This window comes from Mobula hypostoma, chromosome 5 (assembly GCF_963921235.1).
Source record: "Mobula hypostoma chromosome 5, sMobHyp1.1, whole genome shotgun sequence".
In the NCBI taxonomy this organism is placed as follows: Eukaryota; Metazoa; Chordata; class Chondrichthyes; order Myliobatiformes; family Myliobatidae; genus Mobula; species Mobula hypostoma.
In genome coordinates this window covers 49,591,161-49,603,344 of record NC_086101.1, presented here as the reverse complement: position 1 = coordinate 49,603,344, position 12,184 = coordinate 49,591,161, and the positions used below count along the sequence as shown (strand labels likewise).

The window sequence follows — 12,184 nt, the reverse complement described above, 5'->3', positions numbered from 1 at the left end:
CTACCCTTAGTAACAAAGTTGTCAGCTGCAACGCACCCACTTCCTATGCCTCTGCTCTCATCCCTTCTTCAGGACCAAATAAGGACAGAATTCCCCTGGTCCTCAATCTCCACTCCTCCATTCTCCTCATTCAACAAATCATTCCCTACAATTTACAACAACTTCGAAAAGGTTCCATCACCAAGGAGCAGCTTTCCCTCTCCTTCCATTGCAGCATTTCATAGGAGCTATTCTCTTCACGATGCCCTGGTTCACCCTTCAGTTTCCACCAATCAACTCTTAAGGCACTTCCTCTTCCAAACTCAGGTGAAGCAACACTTTCACCTCTTTCCTTCCCAATGACCCAAGCAGTCTTTCCAGCTGGAGCAATGATTCACTTGCACTCCTTCCAGCCTGGAGTACCACTCACGGTGTTCACAATATGGTCTCCAAATGGAGAAATCATTGTGTGGTTGCTGTGTGGAATATCTGCATTCACTCCCCAGGAGGGACCCTGAACTTCTCAGATCCTCCAGCTGCAATTCTCTATCCCACTCCAATCTACTGGTCTGTTGCCTCTTGTATTTTCATAGTGAGGCCCAATAAAAGCTTTAGGAAGAGCATCTCACCTTCTGAAGGGGCCATTAATTAAAGCATTGAGGAAGATTGAAATCAATGAGGACAAGAGTGGAAGGTGAGTGGGTGTTCAGTGCCGTTTGACTGGTCTCTCTCTCCCCCTCTATATATATATATATATATATATATATAGTGCTGCAATGCGGTTTGTGGATTGGACTCTGTAGTTTATGTTATGATGTATTTATGGTTTCTGGGTGCTCCTTTTTTGTTGCTACTATGTGCAGTTTTTGATTGTGGATGATTGGCTCTATGGTCTGTAGTCAATGGATGACACAGCACTACATTGAATTTACTGAGCTGAACTGGACTGTTTCAATGACTTTGTGGTTTGATGTTTTATATTTTTTCTGGTTTTCACTCTTTTTTGCCATTTGTGTGACTTATTCTTTATTTTGCACACATTAGGGGATTGATGGTTTTCTTTAAATGGGTTCCATCATTTTCTTTGTTTTATGGCTCTCTGTGGGAAGTTGTGTGGTAAACCATATATATGTTGTAACTGGGTTAACTGTCTGGACACGCCCCTCTGCTGACTGCCCCTGTGGCTCCTCCCACAGATTCCTGTATAAAGGTGATTCCACCTTGCCCCTCCCCCTCAGTCCGGGGGCAGACCCTCAGCATGGAGGTTGTATTGTACAACGAATAAAAGCCTTCAGTATTTTACCCAACTTCAGTCTTTTGGAGTTATTGAAGGTGCTTCAATTTTATTCGCTGTAAATTTTAAAGCATGGAACAAGTACTGAAACCCGACAAGTTAGACCTCAATCCGCAAACGCCTGAAGCTGGAAACGCTTTTGAACTCTGGCTGGCCTGCTTCGAAGCGTACCTAGAGGAGACTAAAGCGACCGACCCCGTAGCGAAGCGCGGAGATCTACCTTCCAGGGTCAGTCCACGGGTCTATTCGCTGATCAGAGACCAACCAAGCTACGACGGCGCGATGAGCACACTCAAAGGACAATACCTGCAGCCGATAAACAGCGTCTATGCTTGGCATCGCTTAGCGACATGGCAACAACGGCCTGGGGAATCAAGTGCTGAGTTCGTCCGAGCCCTACAGACACTCGTGCGGGCCTGCAGTTGCCAGGAGCTGACGGCAGCGCAGCATGCAGAACTCCTAGTGAGAGGCATCTTCGTCACGGGGACCAGGTCGGTGTACATGCGCCAGCGGCTGCTGGAGAAAGCCAATCTTACCCTAAGTTCGGCGATCGAGGTAGCTGACACGCTGGAAGCCACTCTGCATAACTCCGATGCTCTCCAGGCACGCGATACACCAACAGACTTGTGGGCACCGCAGACCTGGCAAATCGACCTCGGCTGCTGCCAGTCCTGAGTCCGCAAAGTACTACTTCTGCGGACTTGAGAAACACCCCCGGAAACGCTGCCTGGCCCGACAAGCTACCTGCTCCAGCTGTGGAAAGAAGGGCCACTTCGCCAAGGTCTGTAAGCCCAAACGGTGAGCGGGATCGAGCAGAACCGCGTGCGAGACATGGGAGTTGCCATCTTGCCTGCCACCATCTCCCCTCCATGCCGCCACCATGTGCGAGACTTGGGGGTCGCCATCTTCCCTGCCGCCATCTTCCCTGCACACCGCCAACAAGTACGAGACATGGGGGCGGCCATCTTGGTCGGCGCTCCCTTGCACCGCGTACGACCAATGGGTGCTCACAGGTCACCCCACCGTGCCGGACCAAGACAGCGACTCAACCCTGGCTTCCATGACCCTCGACCAAAGCGCTCCCCACCAGCTCGCAAGGTCAATGATGGACATCCTGGTGGAGGGGCACAGGACGAGCTGCCTGTTTGACACAGGCAGCACGGAGAGTTTTATCCACCCGGCCACGGTGCAGCATTGTGGACTCATGATACGGCCGGTAAATCAGAGGGTCACCATGGCCTCCGGGTCACATACAACAGACATCCGGGGGGGTTGTGTAGCGACACTAGTGGTGCAGGGCACAGAATATTGAGACTTTACGTTACTGGTCTTGCCTCAACTGTGTGCCCCTGTGCTGTTGGGGTTGGATTTCCAGAGCCACCTGAAAAGCGTGACAATGAAGTATGATGGGCCCCTCCCGCCAATTACTGTCATAAATCCCCTGTTTTGTAGAGATATGTCACGTACCCTGCTACTGACCACACACACACAACGACCCGCACATCCCACCCAACACCATGCCAACTGCTACACTACCGACACCACTTGCGGCCTCTCCACCCTCAGGATCCCTCCCCCACCGCTGTTCGCCAACCTGACCCCCAACTGTAAACCTGTGGCAACTAAAAGCAGGAGGTACAGCGCGGGGGACAGAGCTTTCATTAAGTCGGAGGTGCAGCGGCTGCTCAGGGAGGGGGTCATTGAGGCAAGCACAAGTCCTTGGAGGGCGCAGGTTGTCGTTGTTCAGAACAGGGAGAAAAATAGGATGGTCGTGGACTAGAGCCAGACCATCAATAGGTTCACTCAGCTCGACGCGTACCCTCTACCCTGCATCGCAGATATGGTCAATCAGATAGCCCAGGACAAGGTGTACTCGACCATAGACCTAAAATCCGCTTACCATCAGCTCCCCATCTGCCGGGAGGACTGCCCTTACACTGCCTTCGAGGCGGACGGCAGGCTTTATCAATTCCTGCGCGTCCCCTTCGGTGTCATGAATGGTGTATCTGTCTTCCAGAGGGCAATGGATCGGATGCTGGACCAGTGCCAACTGAAGGCCACGTTCCCATATCTGGATAACATCACCATCTGCGGTCACGACCGGCAGGATCAAGACAACAACCTCCAAAAATTTCTCCGAGCGGCCAAAGCTTTCAATCTCACCTATAACAAGGACAAGTGTGTATTTGGGACCACCCGTCTTGCTATCCTTGGGTGTGTCTTGGAGAATGGAGTCACTGGCCCTGACCCCGACCGTATGCACCCCCCGTTGGAACTCCCTCTTCCCAACACCCTCCTAGCCCTCAAAAGGTGCCTGGGCTTCTTTTCATATTACGCCCAATGAGTCTCTAACTAGGCAGACAAGGCCCGCCCCCTGGTCAAGTCCACCACATTCCCCCTCTCAGCTGAGGCCTGCGTGGCCTTCAGCCGCATAAAAGGGGACATTGCCAAAGCAGCAATGCATGCGGTGGATGAGGCCATTCCCTTCCAAGTAGAGAGTGACACCTTCGACTTTGCACTGGCCTCTACCCTCAACCAGGCGGGAAGACCGGTGGCGTTCTTCTCCCATACCCTTCAAGGCCCTGAAATTCAGCACTCCACAGTGGAGAAAGAGGCCCAGGCCATAGTGGAAGCTATTAGGCACTGGAGGCACTATCTCGCCGGCAAAAGGTTCACCCTGCTAACTGACCAGTGCTCAGTCGCATTCATGTTGAATAATCAGCAGCAGAGCAAAATCAAAAATGATAAAATTCTGAGGTGGAGAATCGAACTCTCCACCTACAACTATGACATCATGTACAGGCCTGGGAAGCTCAATGGGCCCGCCGATGCTCTATCCCGGGGAACGTGCACCAGCGCGCAGATCGACCGGCTATACGCCCTACATATATATCTTTGCCACCCGGGGGTCTCCCGGCTTTTCCACTTCGTGAAAGCCCGGTACCTGCCCTCCTCCCTTGAGGAGATCAGGACCATGACCAGGGACTGCCAAGTCTGCGCAGAGTGCAAACCGCATTTCTACTGACCCGAAAAGGCAAAATTCATCAAGGCCACCCGCCCCTTTGAGCGACTGAGTGTTGACTTTAAGGGCCCCCTTCCCTCCACCGACCGCAATGTGTACTTTCTGAAGGTTATCGATGAGTACTCACGGTTCCCCTTCGCCATCCCCTGCCTCGACACCACTACCGCGTCAGTTATAAAAGCCCTGCACAAGCTCTTCACTCTGTTCGGATACCCATGCTATATCCACAGTGACAGAGGGTTCTCATTTATGTGACGAGCTGCGCCAATATCTACTGGCTAGGGGAATTGCAACCAGTAGGACCACGAGCTATAATCCCCGGGGGAATGGACAGGTAGAGAAGGAGAATGGCACAGTGTGGAAAGCCACACTCTTAGCCCTCAGGTCAAACGGACTGCCGGTCTCCCACTGGCAGGAGGTCCTTCCCGAGGCACTCCACTCCATCCGCTCCCTGTTATGCACGGCCACCAATGCCACCCCTCATGAGTGGCTCTTTTCTTTTCCCAGAAAGTCGACCACTGGGACCACCCTACCATCTTGGCTGACGTCCCCGGGGCCAGTGCTGCTCCGGAAACATGTGAGGAGCAATAAATACTCCCCGATAGTCGAGAGGGTTCACTTACTTCATGCAAACCCTCAGTATGCCTATGTGATGGGCGGGAGGACACGGTCTCCATCCGCGACCTGGCGCCCGCAGGAGCACCGGGCCCCTACCCTGAACACTCCGTGGTGACTATTGACCCCGTACCCACCGATGTATGTACCCACGAGACACCGCGCACTCCAAGCCCTACACAGACACCACATGACACTCCCATACTGGGCACGACACACACGCACGAGGGACTACCGATGCCTAACGTGCCTCAACTCAGGCCAGAGCCAGCACAACCGCCGTCGCCGTTGCAAACACCACCGGTGCTACGTAGATCACAGCGACAGACTCGACTGCCTGATAGACTTGACCTGTAAATATACTTGTTTTAAATATTGTCAGTCACTTCAGCCTGCGGGACTCTTTTTAAAAAAGGAGTGAATGTGGTAAACCATATAAATGTTGTAACTGGGTTAATTGTCTGGACACACCCCTCTACTGACTGCCCCTGTGGCTTCTGCCACAGAATCCTGAATAAAGGTGATTCCGCCTTGCCCCTCCACCTCAGTCCGGATTGTATGCACTCTGTGAAAATCTTGCTGCTTGGAGCATCTCAAAGGCTGTATTCATGAGTGGAAAGGGGTAATGATTCATGGCCATTATGTGATTTAATCCCCTATAATCAATGCATGGCAGCAGGCTCCCATCTATTCTTTGTACGAGAAAGAACCCTGTGCTGGTGGGTGAGGTGGAGGGCTGAATGAAGCCCATGGCAAGAGCCTCCTTTATATACCCTTCCATGGTCCTTCTCTCTGGGCCTGAGAGCGCGTACAATTGACCCTGTGGGGGACAAATAGATAAGTTTATAACACAGTCATAAGGTTAGTGCTGTGGAAGACTCGAGGCTTTTCCTTTGCTGAAGACGTTCTCCACATCCTTGTGGATGGAAGGTATTTTGACCAGTTTAAGTGTTGCTTTCTTTTCTGGATCTTTCTTTGAGGACAACTCCTGGGGCTTCTATGTGGCAGGGGTGACTCAACAGACCTCAGACTCCCCTCCCTAGGCTCACAAAGCTCATTTGTAGAAACAGCGGCCAAATCGCAGTCCAAAACCTCATCCATATCCTCAGTCAATGGCAGCGAGGCATTACAGAGGATCCTTGCCCCTTTCCACTGGGCTTCAAGTATCGGCGTAAAGGAGTCTTTCCCCTCCTCAAACCTGGCTGCTGGATTCCTTAAGCTTAGCTGCAAGTTTTCCAGACTGTTCGGACATCTCTCTGGTTCTCTCCTGAATGAGAAATTCCCTCTCTCTAGTTCCCAGGTGGTCCTGACTGGACAGAGTCAGGACTCACACAGTCCCATTGGCCAGAACCGCTTGTCTGTCCTTGAGGGCAGGACTAGGTCTCCAGAAGGTCTCAAGTTACCTCGCATTGAAGGCTGTCCCCTTATTGGTTGTTGGTCACGAGAGAGCCTGGGTGTTGGAACACCACGCTGTAAACAAACCCTCTTACAATAACTGGACCAAGCAATGATTCTCCAGTCCATGGATGGGTTATGCTGGGACAGCCAAGGGTGCCCAAGGAATAGGGGCAGTGTAGAGTCAATAATGTAGAAACTGAAGTCTTCCACATGATTCCCTATCTTCATCTGCAACACCACAGCCTGTTGCTGGATCTGCCTAGAACCAAGCGGGGAGCTGTCCAAGACAGTCGTGGGCATGGACTGCCTCAACTCACACAGCAACAGATTGAACTGATGAGCGGTTCCTGAATCCAGAAAATTACCTGCTGCCCGAGCCCACAAAAGCCCTCACCTGCCTCAAATTCTTACAGCAGGTGAACCCTACCTTCAGCACGAAATCGAAATGTGTGACATTGGGTGCAGTGGCTGCTACTGTCACAGTCCTCCCGACATCTGACAGTCTTAGCAGTTCTCCAGGTGGCTGCGGCTTTGGACATTCAGCCCGCAGGTGACCTGCTGTAAAAGCAGCGACCTTGACTCCAATGTTGGGACCTCTCATCAGCGGAAAACCTAGTGCAACTGACCTGCATGGGTGCGACTGGATCTTGAGCATTGGATGGGCTGGTCATGGTCCGAGGTTGGGGTGAGGCTGCAATGCATCGGAAGCAGGTTCAGACCGGCTCTCTTTGACCACCTGAAGTGGTCCCACTTTCACTCTGCAGACGACTATCGAGACGGATGGACTGATCGATTAGAGCCTGCTGACGAGTTTCGGCCTGAAACATCAATAAAACTTTTTTCATAGATGTGGCCTGGCCTGCTGAGTTCCTGCAGCACTTTGTGTGTGTGCTGCTTAGATTTCCAGCATCTGCAAATTTTCTCTTCTTTGCCTCTGAGTTCTCTGCTGGCTCTCCCAGGTTAAGTGCATCCTTTAGTTCATCTCCGGGTCCTCTGAGGTTTCGAGTGGCCAAAGCCTCCCTGTTCCAACCATTCTCCTGGGCCAAGTTCCAAAATTCTAAGACACAGTTGACTGCTGACCGCCCCTCCTGTTGAATCTTCTTTAGGTGGTCTGAGGCTCCATTGCCTCCTACTAGATGATGAAGCACCTTCCTCATGGCGGTCATGAACTCCTCCAAATCCAAACGTATCTCCAACCTGCATTCCCAATGCACGGTGGCCCAGGCTGGGGCTCTTCCATACAGGAGAATGATAATGAAGGCCGCATTTCCATGCTCCAAAGGGAACCGGGACAGCTGGAGGTCAAATATAAATCAGTGTTGGACAAGGAAGCTGTGGCAAGAACCTGGGTCACCGTTGAATCTCTCTGGGGTTACAAGATGTACTGGCTCTGCAGAGCGACTGACAGCCTCACCCGAGCAACTTTGACTTTCTCCCTGCAATAGTTGGCACATGCGACCTGGAGGTCGTGTAATCCAGGCTCTATCAGGACACAAATCCTGGAAGGTCAGAGCAAGGATTGAGACACGGTATCTAACTGGATCAAGAACTGAGCACAGAACAAACACTAGACAAAATCACAAGTGCGGCTTACAACTGAGCGCCAGAAACATGATTTCCATTTAGCATGATCGTTCTGAATTCTTAAAGGAGCTGTACCAGCTAACCATACTCAATTCAAGTGTAGAAATCCCAGAAGTTAGCATGGTTGAGAGCATCTCATGGTGTAGGTAGGAGTAGGTAGGAGGGAGTAGCATTTGGGTGCTTCTGAATTGCTTTTTATCTGGTTTGGCACAACATTGTGAGCTGAATTTGCCTATTCACGTGCTTTATTGCTCTATGTTCTTTTATCTCTGTATGTGCCCAGCCTGACCTACCAGGCATGGCCTCCTGATCTGCATTTGGCAACTCCTACATTCTTTGGTCTGTTTTCAGTCTATAATCATCCCCATTCCCTCATTAACCTTGTTTACAGCTTATCCCCATAGTTTTCTTGGCTTTACCCTTGCAGAGACTCACCACTTCCTCACACCCCTAGCAGTTTAACAATATTCTTTTATCCCCTTCCCAGATTGAAAAAGGATTGTGCTGAGATGTGAACCCTTGTTTCATACAAAAGTAGCCTGACCTGCTGAGGTTTCCCAGCAGTTTTTGTTTTTATATTATATTTTCAGCATCAGCAGTGTTTTTGTTTGATTTCCAATCTCTGACCTGGCTGTAAGTTGAGCTCAAAATTACAGAAGTTTTACGTGCTTTCTTTTTAATGCTTAAAGTTTCCATTACAACTCTTTTTCAAAATGATGGATGTGAATCTGCCCTAAGTCTTCAGGGATTGTTTTAGAAGATAATGACCTAGAAATTCATTGAGTGTCAAATAAAGATGATAGACCAGTGCTGGATGTTGCCTTTGTGCTGGTTTAATCCGGACAAAGGATTAAGGACCAAGAATTTTATTCACACAATGCCCAATGAGAGATATCACTGGAACAAAATTTGTATTACTTCAGCATTAACAAGTTTTACAAATGTTTAATGTTGTGAGTTTAGCATTGGTTGTTAATAGAATTTTTAAAAAATGAATCATATTAGGAAATGATTAGTAAACAGTACTGTAAATGCCTTTTTCCCCCCACCAGCTTTCCAACTACATTGGTCTGGATGTTGTCTGGCATTATTCTCTCACATAAAATAAAAAATAGTTTCTAATAATACGAAACGTAAGAGATTCTGCAGATGCTGGAAATTCAGAGCAGCAAACACAAAATGCTAGTGGAACTCAACAGATCAGACAGGATCTGTGGAAGGAAAAGATAGTTGACATTTCAGGCTGAGACCCTTCATCAGGACTGGAAAGGAAGGGGGAAGAAACCAAGAAGAGGTGGTGAGGGAAAGGGAAGGAGTACAAGCTGGCGGGTGACAGGTAAAACCAGATGGCGGGGAAGGTAGGTGGGTGGGAGCGGGAGAGTGAAATAAGAAGATGGGAGGGAATGAGAAGGAATCTGATCGAAGAGGAGAGTGGACCATGGAAGAAGGGGAAAAAGAAGGAGCACCAGAGGGAAGTGATGGGCAGGTGAGAGGAAGAGAAGTGGAAGAAGAGAACCTGGACTGGGGAATGGAAAAAGAGAGAAGGGGGAAGAGGGAGAAATCATTGGATGTTGGTGAAAGCGATGTTCTTGCCGACAGGTTGGAGGCTACCCAAATGGAATATGAGGTGTTGCTCCTCTAATCTGAAAGCACCCTGATTTTGGCAGTCGAAAAGGCCATGGACCAACATATCAGAATGGGAATGGGAAGTAGAATTAAAATGATTGGCATTCTGAGACAGATGGAGCAAACATGCTCAATGAAACGATCCCTTAATCTATGTTGGTCTCACTGATGTAGATGAGGCCACACAGGGTGCACTGACCCGGACAGATTCGCAGGGGAAGTGTTGCTTCTCCTGGAAGCACTGTTTGGGGCCCATGTAGTGATGAGGGATGAAGTGTAGTGCTCGTCCCACTTTCAGGGGTAAATGCCAGAAGGGAGATCGACGGGACGGGACGAGCAGACAAGGGAGTCACACAGAGAATGACTTATGTGGAAAACTGAGGGTTGGGATGGGGACGGAAAGATGAGTTTAGTGGTAGGATTGGCCCAAGCTACTTTATTTAAAGAATAAGGCACCTTTCTCAAGCAGTCATAAGCAAGGTGCTGTACAACTCTCTCCTAAACAAACTTCAACTAGTTTGCTCCAAACTGGGATCCCAGATACCACACCTTGAGGTTGTTTCTACAGGGTTGTCATGAGCCCTGTAGGCCTGTACACCTGTATTTGTTTATTGTTTTCTCACCTACAGTCATTTAGCCCTCATGCTTTCTTTTTAATCTTGAAAGGTTTATTTTGACTGGCTCCGGTTTTCTGCATACTGTGATTATTTAAAGGGGCCTCCCAATTAGCACCTACTGGGAGACCTTGTGCTTTGAGAATGATTTGTCTCATAGTATTGCTCAGTTAAGCCACTGATGTTCTGTTGGAGTTCCTTTGAATAAGCTCTTGTTTCTGTCTCTACGTGGGAGCCTGTTGTTCCTTCTCACCTGGGTTCAGCCATTTGTCAGCACACACCATAACTAGGGGAGCCAGGTAAAACAGAAGATGTCTCATTTGAAGATGACGTTCCCATTGAAGCATTGCAGTCCTTCTGATGAAGGTGCTCTCAAGGTGATATTGTGACTTAGGCAGGAATCTGTAAGTGGTGGGTTTCTATGAACCTGGAAACATTTTAATTCCACTTCCCTTCCCATTTTGATATGCCCATCCATGGCCTGCTCCACTGTTGTGATGAAGCGACACTTAGGTTGGAGGAACAACACCTTATATTCCATCTGAGTAGCCTCCAACCTGCTGGTATGAATATCAATTTCTCGAATTCCAGAAATGCCCACCAACCCCCTTCCCTTCACCATTTCCCATCCCCTTTTCTCTCTCTCATCTTATCTCCTTGCCCACCCATTGCCTGCCACTGATACTGCTCCTAGACAGGCAGATGAAGATGCAACCTCAACCCCACAGGGAGGGTTGAGTCCGACAAGGGGGCTGAGCCAGCTGCACCTCTTTTGCATTGAAACGTAAAAACGATTGTCTCAACCTTCAACGCGAACAACATCCGCCTCTTGCCTCGATGCACAGAGTTGGTATCATAGGCAAGCAGCTACAAGATCTCCATCCTGGGGATCCAAGAACACTGTCATGTATACCCTGATGAAGAGATAAGGTTCACAGAGGTAGAGGGGATGCACCTCAGAACCTCGTCCGCATGGAGAGAGCCGACAACAATGTCAGCACAAGGTGGAGTAGGGCTGATGTTGAACTGCAAGGTGAAGAGGGCACTGAGGGGCGTAGTCTCAGTCAGTGACAGAATCATTACTGTGGAATTCGACGGAAACCCGGCGACCTCTGTCATCATCAGTTACTCCCCGCACAACTGCAGCGAGGAGAAGGTTGTGGCCTTCCACAGTAAACTTCATGAAGCTGTCACTTCAATACCAGCACATAACTTCCTGGCTGTGCTCGACGATTTTAATGCCCAGGTCGGACTGAAAGATATTCCATACTCATACCAAGACTTTACCAACAGAAATGGACAATATCTAGTTGATTTCATCCAGGAACACAGTCTCATTGCCGCCAACACACAATTCAAGAAGCGAGCTGGTAAACTGTGGACATATGAAAACAGAGCCTCCATCTACAGGAAACAGCTTGATTACATCCTCATAAGAACAAAATGGCGTAATTGTGTGATCAACACAGAAGCCTACAGCACCTTCAACTCGGTCAGTTCTGATCACAGAGTAGTGTCAATGCAAGTGAGACTGAGCCTGCAGCACCCAAAGCCACAGGTCCCAAGGAGAAGATAGACTGGACAGCATTCTCCTCACAACCTGTTCTTCAAGCCCAGTACACAGTGGAGGTGAGAAATCGCTTCAGCCCACTGGAAAGGGTGGGGGGGCAGAGACTGCCACCGACCACTATCAACGGCTCATAGATGCACACACAGATGCAACAAAGAGTTTGCCTACTGTGAAGCGAATCAAGAAGAATCGGATCTCGAAACATCCTGACGTCGTCGCAGCAAGAAGTGTGGTCAATGCTTGTCATGCCGAACTTAGAAGGAGCGAAACAGAAGAGCTAAGAGACAAATTCAAGACAGCAAAGAAGAATCTCTTTGCCACCTATGACCAACTGAAGGAAGGGGAACTAGCTGAGAGGATTAGAGAGGTAGAGGCTGCTATAGAAGACAAGCAGGATGGAGAAGCATGGCACCTAGCCAATGAGATCAGCAGATGGAAGAAGTCCCCATCAGGACAAATAAGTGGTAAAACAGCAAAGGACC

General features: G+C 49.5%; 1 protein-coding gene across 1 annotated transcript; it reads left to right on the top strand.

The window, feature by feature from the left end:
• Positions 1 to 9,238: 9,238 nt before the first annotated feature.
• On the top strand, positions 9,239 to 11,678 carry LOC134347312 (craniofacial development protein 2-like; the record flags this gene model as incomplete). Its single annotated transcript, XM_063049708.1, has 2 exons — positions 9,239 to 9,250; positions 10,992 to 11,678. Coding segments are annotated over exons 1-2 (699 nt in total), but the record flags the coding sequence as incomplete, so codon positions are not given.
• Between the last annotated feature and the right edge of the window lie 506 nt (positions 11,679 to 12,184).